We start from the raw sequence: 23,980 nt of genomic DNA, 5'->3' as shown, positions 1-23,980 counted from the left end.
CCATCCTTTTCAGGCCTCAAGAGGGAGAAGATGCTTTTTCTCTACTTTTTCAGGATTCCAGAATTTGTTTTCAGGGTTGGGCTTTGATTTTGGCCTCCTGCTATGCCTGGGTAAAGTCACACATCATATGGCTTTCCACAGAACTTGCAACACATTAGCAGGAACCCATTTTAATGGTGTCACCCTAGATTGTCTCTCTTCATCTAACCCAGCCTTCCTTATTTGAAAACTCACATCTTCCGTATCAAACTATTCACTTTTCCTTCAAAACCCTCCTTCTCTTTGTATAGTTTCCATAGTCCAAACCAAATGATGCCTCAACCCAATTAAAGTGAGAAAGGGGAAAGCTCATTTGGAAATGCTATGGAATGGGACTTCCAGGAAAGAAATGGCGAACCACAGCAGAATGAAGAGGTGGCAAGTAGACTGGCTCTTTGTAATTCCTCTCTGGACAAAGAGAGGACTTGTGATCACTCACAAGTGCTCCAGACAGTTGCTCCTTGTGAGGACAGCAGTCTCTAGCAGGTTAGAGCTTTGGGAGATTGAGGAAATAGGCATCTTTGCTCAAACCGTGGCTGGCATCTTTATGGACACTGGGTTCGCATACTTCATTTTCTAAACACTTTTGGAAATAGCTTGTTAACTGCTTTTCAGCTATTAGGAACCTTTGGATCAATAGGTTTTACCACACTGGGTGAATTTCCTTCAATGCTTAATGAAAGAAGTTTTAAATACAAGTTTAAGGATTTTGGAATATTATTATTATTATTATTATTATTATTATTATTATTATTATTATTATTTATTTGACTTGTCCCCGCCCATCTCCCCACAACGGGGGACTCTGGGCGGCTTACAACAAACTAAAATCGACAATACATAATTAAAAGATTATAAAACCAAAGTACAAAGAGAAAGATAAAAAAGCTAAAAAATCCAAGAGGCCAATAGAGGCCACACCAGGCTGCTAAGGGGCCAGCCAACCCCATTTTTGATATCCTCCCTCCCCGTCCCAGGCCAGATGGCAGAGCCAGGTCTTCAAATCCCTCCAAAAGGCCTGGAGTGAGGGGGCCTGTCTCACCCCCGGGGGCAAGATGTTCCAAAGGGCGGGGGCTACAGCAGAGAAGGCCCGCCTTCTGGACCCCGCTAATCAAAGTTCTTTTACTGCGGGGATCCAGAGCATGCCCTCTCTGTGAGATCGGGTGGGACAGGTTGAAATCATGGGGGCGAGGCGGTCCTTCAGGTAACCTGGTCCCATGCCATGTAGGGCTTTAAAGGTGATAACCAACACCTTGAATTGGACCCGGAAGCAAACTGGTACCCAATACAGCTCACGGAGCAAAGGTGTTATATGGGTCCTTCTTCGGGCCCCAAAAATTGCTCGCGTGGCCGCACTCTGGACCAGCTGAAGCTTCCGGATACTCTTCAAGGGTAGCTCCATGTAGAGCGCATTGCAGTAGTCTATCTGGGAGATAACAAGGGCATGAGTGACTGTTCGCAGGGCATCCCGATCCAGGAAAGGGCGTAACTGGTGCACAACCCGAAGCTGTGCAAAAGCCCTCCTGGCCACGGCTGCCACCTGCTCTTTGAGCAGGAGCCGTGAGTCCAGGATGACCCCCAAATTACGCACTGGGTCTGTCTGGGGCAGTGCTACCCCATCCAAGACCAACAATGACAACGTCCCGGATACAGAGGGGCCATTAACCCACAGCCACTCCGTCTTGCCGGGGTTCAGCTGGAGCCTGTTGTTCCCCATCCAAACCCTCACAGCCTCCAGGCACCGCAAGAGGGCGGTCACGGCGTCACTTACCTCACCAGGGATGGAGATATATAGTTGAGTATCATCAGCATACTGATGATACCTCATCCCATGATGACGGATGATCTCGCCCAGCGGTTTCATATAGATGTTGAAAAGGAGCGGAGAGAGAACCGAACCCTGCGGCACCCCACAATGGAGGGACCGAGGATGGGACCTCTCGCTCCCTATCACCACCGACTGGGATCGGCCCTGGAGAAAGGAGGTGAACCAGCACAAAACTGTGCCGCCCACCCCCATATCCCTGAGCCATCCCAATAGGATACCGTGGTCGACAGTATCTAACGCTGCTGAGAGATCAAGGAGAGCAAGGATGGTCGCACTTCCACCATCCCGCTCCCACCAGAGATCATCCATAAGTGCGACCAATGCCGTTTCCATTCCATAGCCGGGCCTGAAACCTGACTGATAAGGGTCTAGATAATCCGTTTCCTCCAGGACCCTTTGGAGCTGCGAAGCCACCACTTTGTCAATCACCTTCCCCAAGAAGGGAAGGTGGGAGACTGGACGAAAGTTGTCTAGTACAGTAGGATCCAGGGAGGGCTTCTTGAGGAGGGGGTGCACCAACGCCTCTTTAAAGGGCGCTGGAAACACTCCCTCCTGCAAGGATGCATTATACAGCAAAAGGGTGATTAGAACATTGATTTTGGAAAGTTACAAACAGAATAAGGGTCCAGATGGATTTGAAATAAGATTTTGGAATTAATTCTGAGAACCCTTACAATGGGGAAATACTTTTGTTTTGAATTCTTAAAAAAAAAATGATAGGTTGGGACTTTGAAGGTTGGACACTAGACAGAACCAGAAGGAACTAAAGATTACAATTAAAGGAGAAGAACACTTAACTTTGACATAACTAATACAGAATGGAGCAAAATATTTTATCACTGGACATATTGAGGGATATTTGTGAACAATGGACCCAGAAGTTAATTTTAAGACTGTCTGCCTCTATAGATAGACTGTGTTTAAAAGATGTTATGGAAGAGGAACAAGTTATACTGGACTGAGACTGATATGACAGTGGAGTTAGAAATGACAGGCCACAAGAATGATATCGAAAAAGATGCTTCACTGGATATACAAATGAAACTGGCTGATGTCGTAATAATTAAAAGCAATATACAAATAACAAACCAAAAGAGTGACCTGGATGACCTTCCTATATTGGATTTACAGAAGAGCCTTGTTAAAGCTTTGAAGAGTTTTGTGAGAAGGGACAAAGAAAAAATGAAATCAAGTTCTAGGACATTATTTGAAAGGATTAAAAATCAAGATTGTTAAAAGTAAAAGGAATATAAAGTTGTTTATTTGAACAAGGTTAAAATTGATATGCTGTTATCTCTGGTAACTCTTAATGGACTTTTGCTAATCAGGACTGAAATGACAAGATATTAAAGATTTGTTTATAGATAAGAAATGGTATATGGGAAGAAGAGATCATTTATTGTATTTTACGAGAGGGTGATAAGTTACTAAAATTGTTTATATTTGTTGTGATGAAGGGGGAAGTCATTTCTTTATATATTTATTTTCTTTTTCTTTACTATAGTCTTTCTTTTCTATTTTCCTATTTTTTTTCTTTTCTGCACTTTGTATTATTTCTTTTTATTCTTTTATTTTTAGTTTGTATTAGTTTTTATCTTTTTAATTGTAATGCTTAATAAAAGTACTATTAAAAATGGAAGCGCCGTGGAACATACCGAAGAAAGCACGGAACGGAACTACTGGGTGTTTATCAATCTTCGCCTATAATTGTGTTTATCACTTCTGCCCCGCTCCGCAAGCGCCAGCTGCTTGTAAAAAAGGCGGCTCTTCCTGGCAAGCAGCTGCAACCCGAAGCGCCCCGCACTGAATGCAGCACTCCGCTGCAGGTCGCAACCGGTAGCAAGCAGCCCGTTTCGAAGCCAGACGGGCTCCGACGCCCGGTCGCAGCGACAGCGCGGGAGCCTGCACGTGAGGGGTGTGTCCCCGCGGGCGGGCTGAGAGGTGGCGAGGTTCGAGGTCGGCTCCTCCCGCCTAGAGACGCGGAAGTGGCAGCCTCCGGCGCAGCAGCAGCAGCAGCAGCAGCCGCCGCCAAAGAGGGACTGGGGGTGACATGGCGCCGACCGGGCTGAAGGCGGTCGTGGGCGAGAGTGAGTGTGAACCGGCGGTGTGGGACGTTTGCGTCTGCGAACTCGCGGCTGTGAGGACGGTAGCTTTCTCGAGGGAGAGGGGGGCGCGAGCCGCTCCTTCCGTTCCACGTCGCTTTTCCCGCGAGTCTGCCCCGGGCTCATTTGTCATACGCTTCTGGTAGCAACAGGGGCTTCTCTGATAGGAGCAGTCTTAGGGGGGCCGGCCTGACGGCTCCTCCCCAACTTCTCATGCCCCACTGAGGTCCGAATATGGAAATTAGACTTCCTCAACTCTGGAAGTTGCTTACATTTCTTCGTTCTTCCTGCTGTCTCTTAAAATTCTTCATGTCCTCACACAGCAGTTTATTCTGAATTAGTTAAACTGTTTTCCATATTTGCAATCGCTAACCATGGAGAAGAGTTCCCTTCTTACAAAGCAGAGTCTAATTTTTTCCAGAGAAATAGCACCCGCTTTCATTGCTGACATATTTTTAGGATATTGTGTTGTTCTTTCCCCAGTCCTTAAGCAGACAACCTTGTCTTTTAAGTCTGGTTCCTTTTTCCTGACATTGAGTTGTTCAGTTAAACAGTTGTGTGCCTTCTTAATGAGGATATGTTAAATATGTGAAAACCAAATTAATTTTTGTAGTCTTTTTTGACGGTTAAAATACATGTTCTGGCACCCAGTATGATTTATCCTCTGCAGCTCTGTGGTAAATCTTTCCAAATTTACACTCTTTTCCTTAAACTGCCAGATATTAAGACTTTATTAAAAAGTGCAGCATTGTAATATATGTGTATCTCACAGAGATGGGGATTGAACAGTCAGAAATGCTAATTTCTCCTCAAGGTAAATTTGAGTCATGCCTAACATTAAGCCATAATATAAATGGTTTGTATTGACTTAGTATGTTGTGGAGAACCACCAATCATAGCTTAACATACTTGAACTAGGCCATTGTGGCTTGCTCTAATGTGACTTAGAATACGGCTCTTCCACTCAGGTTCAGAACTGGAAGCTTGAACTGTCACTCTTCTAAGTATATTTATGCTTGAGAATTTATTTCTTTGTAAAATACTTAAATTCAGTCTACCACTGATAGTGCCCTGCAAGCAATAGGCCCCAATAAGGAGCAGGGATGGCTCTGAACCTTTCTTAGTTACTTAAAATAAATGCCCTTAAAACTAATACCCCTTTGTTACCTTATGATATTATACTTAAGCACATGCCTAATTGGTACAGCCCCAACACCTCTTTCTCTCCATCTTCCTGATACTACCCAATACTTCTCGCCCTGCAATGAACCCCCAACGTAGTATTGATTTCAGCAGTTTTGCTTAGATTCTTTACCGTACCAAGAGAAGGATTAATTAAACCAACCTGTTATTTCCCAAAGATACTGATCAAGATATTCTTGATTACCTTGGCTGGTATTTTTGAGATTGCAATTCCAACACAAAGAAGGGGAACCTGTGTGGGGAAGACAGAATTAAAACATTGTATTAGGAACTGACTAATGTCAAATCCTAATTCATGTTTTGATGATCATCAGTGTGTTCTGTCTAGATCTTCTGACTATTTAACAAGGACTTGTGGCTCCTAACTTCTAGCATAGTTGTAACAAAATGGCCTCCCCTTCATCACCATGAACTATCCCACTGATTACTGAAATAAAGAAGCTTGAGTAATAGGAGTAGTCTCGGAATGTAATTCTAGCACTCAAAGTAATGCTTGCACTCAAGAGTTTTTGAATTCTAGTCACATCAGCCTTCCAAAGAACAAAAAAAGAGAAATCAAACTTTACTTCCTGCAGACTGAAAAGAGTGTTTACACTCTATGCCCATATAGTATATTATATCGTTACCCAGTATGTTTACTGTAAATGTAATATGTCTGATAGAAAAAAATAATAAACTTCTATTATTACTAAAATACATATTGTGCAAATTCTGAGGCTGTTTTTGAGGTTTCTATGCAGTAGAAAGGCTAGTGAGTTGCTGATATATTAGACTTAAGAAAAGAGGAATAAATATCCTAGTTCATATATCATAAGTAGTTGGATTTTAATTGGTAGTATTTTACAATCCAAAGTATGTTTTCCCTTTCAGCATTATTGTACAGTTGTGGCCATTTTACAGATTGGGTTCTGCAGTTAAAGAACATTCCAATTTTGTTGCAGATTTAGGGTATCACTCCAAACTTCCCAGACTAAAATCCAGTGATACATGCAGAGTTGCATTAGTTTGTTTACATCCTTATTAGATGTGTAAACAACTATATAACTTCCTTCAGGGATGGAAGGAGATGGCATTAGTTTAAGTAAAATTGTTAAAATATTTCGCTATTCTCCATTCTTCTAGTGCAGACATTTTAAAACAATAGTTGAAAATGTATGTAAATGTACTTCTTCTGAGTGCAAAGACATCATTTCTAACAAGACTATAATAAGGAGCACTCTAAATTGTCTTTAACAATTATCCAACACAGTAAGCACTTTTTTTTCATATTTCAGCCTTTCAAAAGGAGTGAGGATGTATATTAGTCTCATATGCTTTGAGAATAGAAAATATTGTTTTTCCTTTTTTGTGTATTGTGATCTGATTCTTATGAATGTTATGTTATTAAGAACATAATGTATTAGTAATATATTAGTTTTCTTTAATCTTTGGTACTTTCATCTACCAATCATTTGATTAAAAAAGATCTGCTCTAAAATTTTAGGAAATTGGCTAATTCCTAACACAATTTTCACATCTTCCCTTCAACCACAAGCTGAACACATGGAAGGAAAAGAACCTACTGATGCTCAGTTGCAGGCATTGTGCCTGGGAATTATATTAATACATGTCCTTAATATAGTTTATAATTATATTAATTATATATCTTTAAGCTGTTTATGCTATTAGGAACCTTGGAACTTTCCTTCTTCCTATTCTGTATGTTATATCTGAATAGGAGGAGAATAATCTTGAAAAGTTATCAAAGGGATTTATGTCTGGAAGTAAGAAGACAAACTATGCTGTAGCATTTTGGAGAGTTCCTGGTTGGTTGTGCTGTAAGCTTCGTCAGGTAGCAACAGTTGGTTCTCTTGGATTCTAAAAGATAGGAATGTTCAGTTCAGTGGTGGAACTCCTTGGCAACCTGTGTCTCGAATCCATCCAAATAGACATGTATTGCCACCTTAATCCAGCAATCTTTAAAATTTAATAACATCTTTATATTTTCTCATCACATTGCATACAAAGAAAATAACAAAATTAACTGCAAAAAAGTGCTACATCCTAGTGGCATTTGGAAAAAAGCTGTGACTTGTTTATGAAAGCTCCAATGTTAACTGTGAGGTTGCCATTTAATAGGTCCAGCAGTTGAGTCTAATTTCCAAATGAATACAGCTCAATTTCTACCTATTTCCAGTTGTGTTTCTTTGGAAAATAGCTTATTTTGTTCCTACTTCAAAATTTTATCTGTTCCAGTTGGATTTATCCTGTTGAGTTAAAATAGCCCCACAAACGTTTATTTGAGTATGGTGATCCCCTTCCCCCAACTGTTTTTGGTCCACATCATTTCTTTCCTTCTCCTCCCCCACCCCTTTCCCCAATCCACTCTAGTACTCTCCAGATTATGAACCAACTTTGGAGTCTCTGTAAAGATAGAGATATTCTGTAACATGCATATAAGAAAATGATTTACTTACAGACCTAGTCTCAAAAGAAAGTAAATAACTTATAAAAGAGCATTATGTTTTCCTGACTTAACACTGCTTGTAAAATAGTACAGCTGGAAAAATGACAGAGCAGTAGCTGGTATATTCTACTCATAGAAAAATGGCCTTTAACATTTATAGTGTGATCCTTTGCAGTCCAAGAGGTCTTTGTTTCTCAGTCATGTTTGCTCTGGTGCTTGAAGTTTCATAATTTGGAAAGATTGTGAGAATAGTGTCTCCCATCTAATGTCTGCTAAGCTTTGATTCTGTTTAGAGCTTTGTTTTGATTCCAGACCACAGAAAGGAAGGGTGGAACATAAAACACCCACAAATTGTAGAGTACTTTCTGCCTAATCCCTTGTTTGCTTGGAATTGGTTTGTCTTCCATTGTAATAAAAGCCTTAATTCAGGGCTGTTACTTAACTCTCCTTCTTTCCATTGCCATTAAGGTGTAGACCTGTTCAAAGGATGTCTATTAATGAAAAAAAAAACCTTTATGTGACTGACTAGAAATAATTGGTTTAGCAGTCACACACTGTGACTTGATATCTAGTGTACTGCAATGGGCTGTTCTTGGTAACATCATGTTCAAGGTTGAGTAAAGATCTACACTGAATATCCATTTGTAGCTGGTTGAAAGTTTTAGCTGATGATTGGTACAGTGTAGGGAAGTCAGCCCTTTTTGTCAGATTAGAAATCCACACAGACCACCTGGAAACTGTACTATTTACAGTCTGTAAATGCACTCTGAGATGTACAAAACATGGCATGGAAATGTAGAACATGGCACCAACTAGTAGTGAACTAACTTTGACTTGTGAAATTTTGAATTTATATGTAATACAGTTATAAATCAAAACCCATCTTCTTAGTGACTGGATTCACACATCATGTTAATCTATGGTTTATTAGGCAGTGTGTATTGAATAAATGACCTTTTGTTGTTGTTCAGTCGTTAAGTCGTGTCCGACTCTTTGTGACCCCATGAACCATATCACGCCAGGCCTTCCTGTCCTTCACTGCCTCCCTGAGTTTGCTCAGTTTCATGCTCATTGCTTCAGTGATGCTATCTAACCATCTCATCCTCTGCCGTCCTCTTCTCCTTTTGCCTTCAATCTTTCCCAGCATCAAGGTCTTTTCCAAAGAGTCCTCTCTTCGCATTAGGTGACCAAAGTATCTGAGCTTGAGCTTCATTATCAATCCTTCCAATGAGCAGTCAGGGTTGATTTCCTTTAAAAATGACCTTTGGCTGGATTCATATAACAAACTAAACTATAAAGTAAAAGTGTACAACCTGAGGCCCTAAGGCTGTGTGCTGCCTCTGAAAGCCTTGGATTTAGCCCCAGAGCCCTCCAAACATTGTTAACAAATTGCAATTTTTAATGTGATGGAAGTGAAAAATAATTAAATGCATTACTGGAAAGTAATTGTCTATTAACTAAATTTAATGTTGTAAATACAATAAACTCAAATTTAGTTTTTGCTCTAATTCCACTCCCAGCACACCTGGGGAAAATTACCCTATCATATATTATGGTTTATATACTATAATAGGTGGATTCACACATCATAATAAGACAGAACTGTTATGATTCATGCAATTTATACTTGGCTGAAGACTACATTTCAGCAATTTGTCCCATTGCCCCAATTACAATGGGACAAATGAATGAGATATACTAAGTGTATTTTATCCCTCAGTTTATACATTAGCTAAGCATCTAGGAATGAATGAATGAATGAAAAAATATATATATATATATATATATAGAGAGAGAGAGAGAGAACCAAATGAGGTACATCCAGGTTTAACAAACTGGTTAAGGATGATTGTAGGAATTACCTTTGGTGAGGTTGACTTGCTTTTCCTTTACAACCCTTCTCTGGCATAGCTGTGGGGTAAAAATCAAGAGCTTTTATGTCCATTTGATGACTCCTGGCTCTTCATTTATTGACTTGTTAGATTTCTGTCCCTCTTTTCCTCGAGGAGCTGAAGGTAGTGAACATAGGACTCTCTCCCCCAATTTTACCACCACCCTGGGAGGTAGGTTCAGCTGAGAGAGAAAGAGGCCAACCCCAAATCACCCAGAGGACTTCTGTGACTTACTTATTTTATTTATTTATTTGTCCAATTTATATAGCCACCCATCTCAAAAAACAAGTGACTCTGGGTGGCGTAGAGGGTTTCCCTTACCCTAGTCTCAGACAGATTAGGTTAATCTCAATTTTAGTTGAGTTATGTGATCCAGTTTCATATTCCAAGATATGAAGCTGGCTTGTTTAAACAACATGTTAAAATTAACTACCCTTTAGAATTCATATGAAATACTAACTTGGGATTAATGGAAATTATAGGAGAAAAGATTCCTATTTTAGTCAGGGTTAAGGAAATGAAAAAGAGGAATATATGAGTTCAAGTCTCAGTGCAGCTTGTTCCTGTAACAAAGTGTTTAGCATTATTGAACATTTTGAACAACTTGTTATTTTTAGCCCAAAGAACAAAATACTTTTTCCATCCAACTAGTCACAGGCACTCAAAATGCTTGCAAAAGACACTTAGGCTTCCTTGCTTCCTAGTGAAAAGTATATTTATATTTGTACATTATGATAGCCACAGTCAGGCTATGTATAGCAGGATGCTGTCCAGAAGTATGAAAAAGTTGCATTCCTTTTTTTTTTTTTTTCCACCTCCATAAAGTGACTTAGTATCAGTAAAATGTGGGACAAAGATGGAGGATGATCGCTAAAGCCAAAGTGTGGTAGCTGATGACTTTTTAATAAGGAATGAAGGTATTACCAGTTACACCTGTTTGCTGGATTTGAACCCACAGTTCTGATATTGGCTTCAGAATTAAAATAGGAAGCTCCTCAGAGCAGAGATAAATGGGGGTGGAGGAGAGGAGGATCCCAAGGCGTTTTGCTGCCTGATTCAGAGGAAAAGTTGCTTCCTTTCTGTTCTGTGTATTGGACCTAATTCAATCAGCAACCCAAAGTGACACTGGGGAAGTGATAATTTGATTATTTATTACTGTATATACTCCTGTAAAATCCCATCTGTAGATAAACTGATCCTTGAACTTTTATAATGAAAAATGCGCTGCCCTGGATAAACTGACCCTCAACATTTTCGTATGTTTTAATTTTCACAACTGGCTTATCCACGGGTGGCGCATTTTTCATGATATTTTGGTTAAAAAATCAAAGTCTGCTTATCTGCAGATAAGTTTATCTGTGAGTATATATAGGATATACAGGTACTTTTAAAGAGCTGAGGGAAAAATCTATGTTATGTACTCGCAGATAAGCCCATCTGCAGATAAGCCAAACCCAATTTTTGGGGTGTAGTAGCACCTAAAATTCTCATCTTATCCACGAGGATATACGGTAATTTATTTCCTTTATATACCACCAATACCTTACAATCCCTGGTCTTTCATCTCGCAAATTAGGAGGCTAATTTAGGAGTATGGGACTCGTGTGTGGTACAAGTAAACCCTGAACTTTGCACGCCACAAAAGGAGAGTGGCAGGAGGACTTAGAAAGAGGAGGGGTAGTTTCTCATTGCTCTTTTTCAAATTCTACTGCCTGAGATGGTTTTCTTACTCTGCCTGATGCAAGGGTCACCCCAGTATCAGCAGTAGCCAGGAAAACAATTGGTGATAAGCCCAACAGGTTTCAGGTATGAAATGTTTGTTGCCTATCCAAAAAAACAGAATAAAATGTTGCTCTAGCATCTGTTGAGAGTGTTTTCCTCCCTAGTCAAACACTGTCTCTGTCTTTCATGTTCAGATAAAAGCTGGAGACATTCTGTTTTTTTTTTAAAAGGCCTTTTAAGGGGGGGAGAGAGACAGGATTGGTAGCGTGAGCATACTTGCACATGTGCAAGGAGTGTCAGAATTAAGATTTGTGGTCCTGCCAGATTGTATGTTGGGCCAGTCTATCACTGGCTTCAGCTTCTGCCAGATTATTCTTGAGGGAATTGAAAGAAAAATCCCTCACCCTTGCTGTTCATTGTTTGAGTGGATGTTATGAACTAGCCGAGCCTCCACTGATGTAATTCAGCTTTCTGCTCGTTTCTGCATGCTGGTGCTAAAATCTAATTATGTATAGTATCTTCTCTTCCCTCCCATGCCCTGGGACTTCTGATATGTCCACTATGGATGGGTTACACACATTCTTTCAAGCCTATATTCAGAGATTGTAGAACTGAGTTTATTGTTGTGTGCTCACTATACTTGCATTTCTTCAGAACTATGTATTTCAACCCTGGAAGGTTCAGTACAGTGACAGTTATATGCTAGTGTTTTTTTGTTGTTGTTGCAACTTAGACGGCAAGCTAGTTTTTGAAATCTCTCTACATGAGCATCTCCGAGTTACAGAGATGACGACATTTCCAACAGACAGTTGAATGCTTCCTTCCCCTTAATTACTCCTACAAGTGACAAATCTTCAGAATGCTACTGAGAAATGAAAGTGTTAGTTTCCATTGTACAATCCTGCCATGTTTTCTGGGCAGAGCCTTGGGTAGTCTGTGCTTGTTTGAAAATATCTTTGCAGGTTAATAACAGTCCAGAGGGATTGTAAAATGCAATATTAGTGAATATTAATCTAGAAGATCTAATAGTGAATATTTTCTGCAATAGAATGCTTAAATTATTTTTTTAAATTAGAACAGATAAACAAATGTTCTTCTACGTGTTGATTTAATAGAGTGAAAGTTGCAAAGCCAGTGCATTTTCATGATTAAGTTGTTGCACTGGAATCAAGGAGTCTCAGGTTCAATCCCCATCTGACCCCGAAGGTTCTTCACAGTCAGATGCTCTGTTTGAACCCAACCCATTCTCATATGACTGTTTGTTGAAGGTAAAATGTGGAGAGATTTCCATGTACATTACTTTGAACTTCTGGAGGAGATGCGGGCTATGACTATAGGAAGTAACATAAAATAGAACACCATCTGTTTTGCCAAATATGGAAACCAGACTTGATACTACCTTGCCTGCCTGGTGCCTCAATTGGGACAAAATGGTTTCTTCATTCAATGAAAGTATATAAAGATTTTTCAAGGGCTTTTATCAGTAGTAATATTCAAGGGGATGGCTTTAAAAGAGTGAATGAATAGGTATGAATTATTTCCTGCTAGAGAACTTCTTAAGGACAAAAAAGCAAATGAACCAGGGAAGATGAGAGCACTTATATGCTGAATGAAGTGGTCTGCTAATGGAGAAATGATTCAATACTTAGTTTGTCATCTATCTTGCTGGAAAACTCCATGGGAAGATTATTTCAACATGCTTTCATAACTTCCTTTAGATATTTCCCATTGTTTTCACTTTGCTATTCCTTCAAAGAATGCACAGTATAACCATTATATCTATTTTCTTATTAAACAAATTCTAACATTTAGATTTCTACCTTTAATTGTGTTTTAATTTTTACTATATTTTTATTCAAATTTGCATTCTTCCTTTTTTCCTTTATTTTGTTCAACTTCTGCTTCTTTGTTTGTAAGTAATTGTTTTGAGAAAAGGTAATGTGAATAGGATGGAAATGAGATTCTTACATCAATTTTAGAAGCACTGCAACAAGCAGGATTCCACATCAGAACAGGAACAATACGTTGTTTTCATTTTGAGCACTTACTCCATACAAAGTTCCATGAAAGATAAACTATTACTTAGACAACCACATCTAAACTCAGTGAATTCAGCTAGCTCTACTTTAATGTATATTTATGATATACATTATTTTGCATAATCTGAAGACAACAACTAGAGAGAATAAAGCATAATTTCAATTTGCATATTGTAGTGACAGGGCTATAGGGAGCACAGAGGATGGCCTTGATGAACAGAGGGAAGATCCATTACCAAGGCAATGATCAGATAAACGTGGCTTGAGCCCATATCAAGAAAGACTTTTACAAAGACACTTCAGACAGCAGGACCACCTCAGTTCACATGAAGATAAAAGAGAGAGGACAGGAAGCACATTCAGACTTGCAAGTTTCTGTTACTATAACTGTTCTAATAAAAGTAGCTTTAGGCCCACAGAATTTCTGTTTCTTAGTCTGGTCTACCTTATAGGCTGACAGGGGCTGAGCTTGTAGGGTGAAAGATTGACAGTTTCAGTCTTCTTTCACAGAAACCATCTAGGTGTCCACACCCTAACACCACATCCTACTTGGGTGTAGTAGCTTTGTAGTTACTGTTCCTATCACCTATCTTCCAAGGGAATGCCTTTATATTCCCTTAATTCTATAGGATCCCACAGCCTATGCACATTACTGGCAAGTAAGAGGAAAAAAGATGATACAATTCTATAGTGTTAAGGTATATGGCTATGAAAATCAGACCCACACATCCATCTTTGGGAGATGGATCAAACAAGATATACCCAGAATTAATGTTTATTTAAAGAAAAAAAAATTCATGTAAAATATTCAGTGGCATAGGAGATAAAAATATGGTTATTTAAATTACAGATCATGACTTCAGAGGATCTCCCATAGAAAACTGTAATAGTGAGCATAACATTCAGGGCTAAGACACAATAATGTTGGTCTGTTCCTTATTTAGAGGAACTCTGCTGTAAAAGGTTCAGAGTTAAATAAAAGACTCTGAACGTATATAGAACATAGAGTTGCATAAAAGACTCTGAACGTATATTTACTGAGCATATATAGAAAACAAATACTTGAGACAATAATCACCAGAGACATTAAAGTGGACTTAAAACACACAGAAAAAAAAAAATTATGCAATATTTCTAGCTAAATGTTTTTTGCCTATCCTTTCAAAGAAAGGTACTTTTTCTGAAACAGATTTCCCTCTGCCTCAATCTAGAGGAGTCTGGTCAGTTGTTTCTAAGGCTACTGGGGAAATGGACAAGGCCCCATTTTTTCTTCTCAGCCTGAATTCATCCTCCCTCTCTTTTTTACAGAGACAATCTGCTTTTCTCTCCAGCAGAAAGGAAGGGGCATGGTGATCTCACTTGTAGGTAGCCCAGGGCATCTAACTGTTCCTTGCACAGATGCAGACTCCATGTCCAAGATGAATTTATGCGTACTGGGTATGGCACAGCCTCTCTGGCAAAAAAGACTAGCAAACAGACTAAGTCTTGTGAAAGGCGGCTGCTATTCACAACACCACACACTTGTTTTAGAAAATAATTATATGGTTAATCACCCATTCAGCCAGGGAACCTTTTCCTCCAGAGTTGCCAGACCTGAGATCTAGGTGATCTAGAAATATATTAGGAGCAATGGACTGGCTGATAATATGCTTGGAGAGCTTTAGAAAATCTTCCTGCTCACATGTAAAACTTTATCAGAGCCAGAGAACTCGTGTTAGGAAGTAACAATTTAATATGTAAAGCCTACTCATGAATTTTAATGGTGTTTCCCCCTCTCTTCCATTTTTCTAGTACTTACAGAACTAAGTACTTTAAGTACTTAGGACTTGCCACTGTTGAAACTGGCAAAAATAAGAATGGTTGAGTTCTTGACTTAAGAGTGACTTTTATTTGAAGAGAAAATGGGCTCCATCTGATGTCATACAAAAGCATTTCAGCCTGCACAGTGCATTTTCCTCCCCACTTTAGCCCCTTGAATCTTCTCCATGGGGGCCCAGAATCTCTGTAGAAGTTTGAATATGCACAGAGGGCTCCAGGGAGAGGAGATAGATAGTTTCTCTGTGTTTTTCCCATTCATTGTCATATGATCATTTGAGCATGCCTTATGTAATCAAGGTTTTCCTGGATGTCATCACATTATCATATTTGCAGTTAAAAACAGTGTTGGGTTTTACTCGTCCATCGGGGTTTGCTTTCTTGATGGCTGGCACTAACACAGGATACACTGGCATAGTGAAAGCTAGTGCTCATTGAAGAAATGGATCTCTTGATAAAACTGGGATTTTATCTTTCAAATGGAGAGTGGTCAGCGAGTGATAATCAAAGTTTGGCAACTCTAAAGCTGGCTTACCATATTGTGACATTTTGATTTGTACTAATAGCAGCATTGCCTGACCATGGTACTAAAAATAGAGGCCTAGCATACTATCCTAAAATGGAACTAACAGATAGCTGAAAATAACCAAGAAAGGGGGTGACCCTCTTTCTCTTGGTAACTACTACTTGTAGAATTTTCACTGATGCTTAGTGAAAGATTGGTTTCCCTCCAGCTGCAAACAGCTGATGCTTGACATATCCTCAGTAATTAGGCTGAACATTTGCTCCATGTCATATCCTTACACTTCTCTTGAATGAATTGTAATTAGTAACACTGAGGGTGAAAGGCAGAAAAATGATAATTGCAGCCCTGCTTTTATTAATTTCTATGAATACGAGACATGGACCACAGAAACCTCAGCTTCCTGCTATGCCTTAACCTATGAAAAGTTTTGATGCTAAGACTGCTGATTCTTAATTGATAATTCTAGATTTTGGCATCACTTATTAATGGTCAGGTGTGACTACTAGTGGTGTTTGTCCTCGTAGATTAGATCAGGCTAATTAATTCTAATGTGCTTTCTGCTGTAGCTGTAGAAGTGTGTCTAAAGTACATGGGCAATAATGTTTGTAAGGTGGCATTGATACATGGTGACTCTCATAAGCTGGGCATTCTTGTGGCACTGTTCCAGACATGCCTACTTAGAAATAAGGCCAACTAAGGCTAGTAGGTCAACTTTTAGAGAAGTAGGTATAAATTAGTTTGAATTCTCTGTATTTCTGTCTTTGAGATGGTGGGAGCCTGTATAATTAAATTAGTTCCAAATTATTTCCATAAACCCTTTTTTGTAGTGTTAATACCACTTTCTGTGTGGACATTGCTTGTTTCCCAGAAGAGTTTCTTTGAAGATAGTATGTGAATATTGCTCTACAAATAATTATTTGATATTGCTGGCTGTATAATATGGAGAGAATGAATAAAATTTGTATTTAAAAAAACATGATGTGGGTTTGAAGATCTGTTTAGGCCTTTGCTCCACAAAATGACTGCTTTCTGTCATAACCTTACAACATCAGGTCTTGAGTGAGGAAGATCTTATTCCATGTGCTAGATTTCTGATCTCAGTATTTGTTCTTATGCCATCATGATTGGTAGTTGCCATTTATATTAGAAAGTTATACTTAGGTATTGTTGTGGCATGTCCATTCCTCATTTTGTTTGAATATGGAGACAGTTGGCTTCAATAACTATATTTAATGTTAATTAATTTTTTTTTTTTTTAATCTGCGCTCAGTCGTTACCGACTCTGCAGTGACTGCTTGGACGAGTCCTTGCAGTTTTCAAGGCAAGGTGTTTCGGAAATGGTTTGCCAGAGCCTCCTTCCTAGAGCAGAGCCCAGCTGGCGAGCGCAGGAGGCAGAGTTTCCGTTGCTTTGCGCCCTTTTCGGGCGAGCGCGGTTTCGCGCTTACCGGCAACTGCTCCCGACTCCTTTTGCAAGGCGCCGCCAGCATTTTTCCTCCCACCGGAGTGAGAGTACCCATTTATCTACTCACGTGAGTTTTCGAACTGTTGGGTTGACAGGAACTGGGGAGGAAACAGGAGCTCACCCTGTTAACGTGAAGGCTGGACTCGAACTGCTGAAGCGTCGACCATTTCTGGCTGGCAACTTTCAGCGTCATTAAGCCGCTGCGCCACCACGTCCCCCGTTAATTAATTAATCTGATACCTTTGATCCTAAACATGCTGAAGCAAGCAGCATATGTGTTTCAGATGGTCTGAACCAATACCTGATCACTAGCCATGCTGGTTGTAGTTAGTGGTGTGTGTGTGTATGTGTTATTCCAGCCTTTGGAAAGCGCCAGATTGCTTACTCCAGTTCTTATGCTAAGAACTCTAATGCTGCTTGCTTCAGCATGTTTAGGATCAAAGGTATCAGATTTTGGATCAGACATGCAGTTAAAATGTCACTTGTAATGAGTTGGAGAGACTTCCAGAGAATCAAATGAGTCATACTCAGGCACACAATATATAAGCATGCAGTGTACAAATGCACACTCATACCCACAAAATTGATCTTGTTTCAAGAATCTCTGTTCTTTGCTACCTGCCGTCTGTTCAGTATTACTATCGCATTGATTTTTGTTTTAAAGACAGATTAGTTTGTTAGATTCTCACCAGACTTGTATCTGGCCTCTGGCCCCAGAACTCTCTTCATGTGGGTTTACTTAGGGCACTGCTGTCTACTATGAATTACTGTGCTCACGGATCCCAGAAAGCATTGGCTCCTTATCTAATTGAGCACTACACTTATGCTAGAGTTCTAAATATATTTACTAGAGAGTAAGTCCCACTGAATTTGGAGGAGCTTGCTTCTGAGTACTTTATTTACTTAATGTATTACTCCTATCCAGTTTGTAGGCTAAGAGTAATAGCAATGGTCCCACTGTTGGGTACAGCTGAGAGAGGACAGGTAGTAGAGTCAGTGCAGCATCCCACCTGATGAGCTCTCTGTCAAGTGGATCCTGGTAAGCTGTATGGGGCAACTTAGCCTAGGAATATTCCATGTGCTAGATTTCTGGGGTATGGGGATTGCTCTCTGGGGCAACAATTAACAATATGCCTATTTAACCAGGCATTTGTAGGATAACAATTACTGCAGGAACTGTCTTTTAGATTACCTATGCAATAGCTTTTATTTTTGTTAATGAATTCTGTTTTAATTTTTGTGTCTATTTTTAAAGACTAGACTAGACCAAAACCAACATGATTTTACTGTTGAGGGCTTTTATTAAGGATGTTTTTATTGTTCTGGGCTCCTCTAGAAAAGAAGAGCAGTAAAGATTTAAAACTAATAGTTGTAGAAGTAGTGCTGTATAAATGCACAATAATAACCATATGTACTGAGCAAATACTGAGGCCTGGCCTGGGAAGAAGCATTTTCAGATTAAGCCAAAGCAGTCCATTGACTTTCTAATATTATAGTTTTCAATTCTGAGGTATCCTTAGGACAGAACTACTGAGGCAGTGTTTTCAGAAGCATGGGCAGTATCAGTATTGTTGCACAGAACGTGTTTTAGGAAAGCAGCCTATTGTACTAATAGTAAACAAGCCAGAGTCTTGGACTGCAAAGACACTCTAATTTCCTTGATTTTTCATAATATATTCCAGTTCTGCATTTTATTCAGATTGGAACTCAGAGCATGCTACAGAAGATTCCCAGGAGGCTTCCCACCACAGTGTTGGCCAAGCTAGTGCTGTATTGTGTGTCCTCAGACCATGCTAGACTAATCCCAAGTCTAGAGCAGATGGAATCTTGAAACTGATTATTCCTAGGCTTTTTTTTTAGAAGGTCCAGATTTAGTTACTTCTCCTTTTTGTTCCAGTGATCAAATATTTGTGTAGCCACCAGTTGCCAGGAATATGTAAGCAGCACCATTGCAGCTATTAGGCCTTAAGAGTTATTTAGCAGCTTTTCACAAAATAGATGCAGCCTTAAGCTGCTAGACAACAGTGCTGTGCAAATGCAAGTTCTACGGAGAATTGAGAGACTCTTTCATCTTTAGCAAAATTGATTAGTTGGGTTTCGTCATCTCAGGTTCTTAAATCACGAATTCCAGGAGTTACTGCTTGCTTATGGGTAAACCCATGATATACAGTGCATTCAGAAAGTACTCAGACCCCCTTCACTTTTTTCAATTTTGTTATGTTGCAGCCTGATACTACAATAGTTCAAATTCATTTTTTTTCTCATTAGTCTCGGTACCCCATAATGACAAAGTGAAAACAGAATTTTAGAAATGTCTGTAAATTTATTAAAAAGGAAACCGAAATATCACATTGGCATAAGTATTCAGACCCTTTACTCAGTACTTTGTTGAAGCACCTTTGGCAGCAATTACAGCCTCGAGACTTTTTCGGTATGATGCGACAAGCTTGGCACACCTGGATTGGAGGATTTTCTGCCATTCTTCTTTGCAAATCCTCTCAAGCTCAATCAAGTTGGATGGGGACCGTCAGTGGACAGCCATTTTCAGGTCTCTCCAGAGATGTTCAATAGGATTCAAGTCAGGGCTCTAGCTGGGCGACTCTAGGACATTCACAGAGTTGTCCCTAAGCCATTCCTGTGTTGTCTCGGCTGTGTGCTTAGGATCGCTGTCATGTTGGAAGGTGAATCTTTGGCCCAGTCTGAGGTCCTGAACGCTGTGGACAGGTTTTCATTGAGGATATCTCTGTTTGTTGCTCCATTCAGCTTTCCCTCAGCCCTGACCAGTCTCCCAGTCCCTACTGCTGAAAAACACCCCCACAGCATGATGCTGCCACCACCATGCTTCACTGTTGGGATGGTATTGGGCAGGTGATGAGCGGTGCCTGGTTTCCTCCAGACAGAATGTTTAGAAGTGAGGCCAAACAGTTCAGTCTTGGTTTCATCAGACCAGAGAATCTTGTTCCTCACAGTCTGAGAGTCCTTCAGGTGCTTTTTTGCAAACTCCAGGCAGGCGTTCATGTGTTTTGCGCTGAGAGGCTTCCGTCTAACCACTCTGCTCTAAAGCCCAGATTGGTGGAGGGCTGGAGTGATGGTTGTCCTTCTGGAACTTTATCCCATCCCCACACAGGATCTCTGGAGCTCAGAGTGACCATCGGGTTCTTGGTCACCTCTCTTACTGAGGCTCTTCTCCCCCGATTGCTCAGTTTGGCCAGGTGACCAGCTCTTGGAAGAGTCCTGGTTGTGCCAAACTTCTTCCATTTGAGAATTATGGAAGCCACTGTGCTCTTGGGAACCTTCAGTGCAGCAAAAAATTTTTTGTAGCCTTCCCCAGATCTGTGCCTTGCAATAATACTGTCTCTGAGTTCTGCAGGCGGTTCTTTTGACTTCATGGCTTTTGCTCTGATACAGTATACATTCTCAGCTGTGAGGCCTTCTATAGAGAGGTGTGTGCCTTTCCAAATCATGTCCAATCAGTTTAATTTACCACAAGTGGACTCCAATCAAGGTGTAGAAACAGCTCAGCAACAATCAAGAGAAATGGGAGGCACCTGAGCTAAATTTCAAGTGGTGTTGCAAAGGGTCTGAATACTTATGCCAATGTGATATTTCAGTTTTTTCTTTTTAATAAATGTACAGACATTTCTAAAATTCTGTTTTCACTTTGTCATTATGGGGTACTGAGCGTAGATTAATGAGAAAAAAAATGAATTTGAATGATTGTAGTATCAGGCTGCAACATAACAAAATTGAGAAAAGTGAAGGGGGTCTGAATACTTTCCGAATGCACTGTAATTGGTTTGGAAGTAATCTATTTAAGCAACAAGCTGAAAATTTGAAGGGAAAAGGGATGCCATTTTTCTATAAATGATCCTGATCCCATGAAACTACAAGCATGCATTTACTGGTGTTTGGATATTCCCATATTGGGAAGGTTTGGAATAGAAATACCATTTCAGACATAAAATTTCCCCTTGGAATCCACTATTACCAAATCATAAACCAAAGATCAAATACAGGTTGTGAAAAACCAATGAAGGTTCATGTTACTCTAGAGATTTAACACCAAATCTGCTAAACTAATATTTTCAGGAACCCTGAAAAGCAGATATAGCTCATAACACAAATTACAGAGGAAAGGGGAAAATATTAGACTTCCCATCCATTATACTGTAAATGTCACCTCCCCCATATTTTTTCTTACACTTTTGTATAATTAATCTTTTTGAAAGAAACTAGGTGCAATCTTTAGTCCAAACTGCTTTTGGAGGTTACTGTCTCTGATCTGTCCAAATAGATTAATACATGAGTGTACTATGCCTTGATTATAGTTAATATAAGCTGTTCAGGAATGGAATCCCAAGGAGTAAGAGATGCACAGCACAGAAAAATAAAAAAGATTAGTTTAGCAGATTTGGCATTATATCTCTAGAGTAACGTGAACCTTCATTGCCTGTATTTGATCTGTATTATCTTTGGTTTATGATTTAGTTGATGTGTCGCTAAGTACCACAGTCGTTATACAAGACATCACAGGACCATGACTTGCAACTTCCATGTTTTTCATTAACTCTGCTTGTTGGAAGCCAGTTGCAAAGCATGCAAATGGTGATCATGTGACCGTGGGATGCCGCAATAGTTGTAAATGCAAGCGTGTTGTGAAGCACCCGAATGGCGATCATGTGACTGTGGGACACTGTGATGCTCATAAGTGCAAGGATTGGTCACAACGCTTTTTTTTTTAACACGGTTATAACTGCAAATGGTCACTAAATGAGGCAGTCGGTAAGTGAAGACTACCTGTAATTGGATCTCTTAGCAGAGGATTCAGGCAGTTGTCCCACACATCTGAAGGGCACAGATTGTAGAAGGCTGTTCTGCACTTCCTTTCTCTAAATGCTATTCCAGGTGCCTACAGATTTGCTCAGTTAACCTTCTTGCACAGTATTCACAAACACTTAAAGTAGTTTTTGGAGGGATTCCATCTGTCAGCCTCTCAGCTGTTCTGAACCCACTGTCATATTTTATATATAAAATCAGAGTTTGAAATCAGGGTTGCTGGATCTCACTGGAATCAAACCTGTCTGTCTGGGTTTTGTTTTTGTTTTTTTTCCAAATTTGTCTCTGTGGAAGAATCTACCTCTGGCTTTGAGAAGGAGATGGGAGAGGGAAATGGTTACTCAGCCCTGGGAAAGTAGAAAGAATGGGGCTTAAAACAGCCTCACCTTGACCTTCTTGTCCTTTAAAAGGAGCCCTGAAGGTCTGGACAAACTTTTAAGATTCTGCTATTATACCCTACAACAATAAAGTAGCATTCCTGGAATCCCTGCAGCGTCTCTTTCTTGACATGACCTGCCTTGAAGGGCTGATACTCTCCCTGTTCAGATGAAATGGCCCATATTCAGTATTCTGGTAGGGCCTTGTACTCCCTGTCACCATATTCATTTTATCCTATAGTACAAACTGTAAATTAGTAATTATCAGTGGTTTATCTAATGGGTTCAAGTCATCCTGGAGATTGTCTATGCTTGTGGTCTCTTAAGAGTTGACACCAATTTGATGACACATAGAAGCATAGGATTGGAAGGGATCTTGGAAGTCTTCTAATCCAGTTGCCTTCCCAGGGCAGAAATCCTCATGCCATCCTGGACAAATGACTTTCCAATCTTTTTTCTACAACCTTCAGTGATAGAGCACCCATGACTTCAGGAAGCAGCTGCATAATAGCTCCCACAGTCAAAACATTCCTCCTTATTTCAAGTTTGGATGTCTCTCTCCCAAGCTTCTGCCCATTGGTTCTTGTCTTATTCTCAGGTAGCATGGAAAATAAATCCACTCCCTTCATGTATTAGAAGACTGGTATCATGTCTCCCCTTATCCTTCTCCTTTTTAGGCTAAACATGCAGGTAGCCTTCACTTACTGACAGTAATTGGGACTGGAAACTCCATTGCTAAGCGATGCAGTCGTAAGGTGTGATGTCATATGACCATGCTGACTTACAATGGCAGTTCTGGCAGTCCCAGTTGCCATCATTAGGCAAGTCCCGCACGGTCACAGCATCCCATGGTCACATGATTGCCATTTGCTATCTCCTGTTGGCTTCTCCATTGACTTTGCTGCTGAAAGCCAGCAGTGGAGGTCACAAATAGCAATCACATGACCACAGGCAGGGACACTGTGATGGCTGCAACTATGAGGTCCCATCTTAAGTCCCCCTCGTTCAGCACCGTTGTAACTTTGAACAGTCGCTGAATGAGTGGACGTTAAGCAAGGACTTCCTGTACAAAGTTCCTTTAACCACTCTTCATAGAATTTAGCCTCCAAGCCCTTACCATCTTTTCTCTTGTTCCACACATATCCAAAGAACTCTTTTTTTTATTACTTTTTGCATTCATAGCAAGCTTCAGCTCGTGCTTAGCTTTAGCCTTCCTTACCCCATTCTGGCAGATTTGAACTATTTCCTGATATTCTGCTTTTGTTATATGCCCTTCTATCTATTTTCTAAACTTGTCCTTCTTTTTTTTTGGTCCATCAGAGAGATCTTGTTGCAACCACACTGGTCTAATCAGGTGTCTCCCTTCACTACCCCCATCCCTACCAACCTGGTTTGATATTGTTTGTATTTGAGCCCTAATTGTCTTGTTTTTCAGAATTTCCCAATCTCCTGAACAGTTTTTCCTTTTACAATGTCTATCCTTCCTACTTTTCCCCCTTAGCTTGTTGAGGTCAATTCTCTTGAAATCTAGAACAGCAATCTGGCTACCTTCAGTTCTCCTTGCCTGCAATATGGTAAATTCTGGGATCACATGGTCACTCTCTCCCAAGGTTCCTACCACTTCCACTTCTTCCCTGTTAGTATTAAGTCCAATATAGCTGATCTTCTAGTTATTTTCTCCACCTTTTGAATA

The 23,980-nt window shown here is 40.1% G+C and overlaps 1 protein-coding gene across 3 annotated transcripts in view; it reads left to right on the top strand.

Annotated features, from left to right (window-relative positions):
• Positions 1–3,704: 3,704 nt before the first annotated feature.
• STXBP2 (syntaxin binding protein 2) overlaps positions 3,705–23,980 on the top strand; it is a 41,618-nt gene continuing 21,342 nt past the window's right edge. For 2 of the 3 annotated variants that reach the window (XR_015794707.1, XM_088133528.1), the window contains exon 1: positions 3,705–3,954. Coding sequence is in view for 2 of the 3 variants with exons in the window: in XM_088133528.1 (XP_087989654.1) it covers positions 3,918–3,954 (37 nt within the window). In the remaining variant the exon portion in view is untranslated. The remainder of the gene's footprint in view (positions 3,955–23,980) is intronic. The other variant, XM_088133527.1, reaches the window with a different exon arrangement.

The sequence above is a fragment of the Python bivittatus genome, unplaced genomic scaffold, assembly GCF_059951505.1.
Source record: "Python bivittatus isolate LINGU-HERP-01145 unplaced genomic scaffold, Pbiv_v1 ctg000080_np1212, whole genome shotgun sequence".
NCBI lineage: Eukaryota > Metazoa > Chordata > Lepidosauria > Squamata > Pythonidae > Python > Python bivittatus.
Note: the sequence above shows the minus strand (reverse complement) of the source record. Positions and strands in the feature narration are given on the sequence as shown.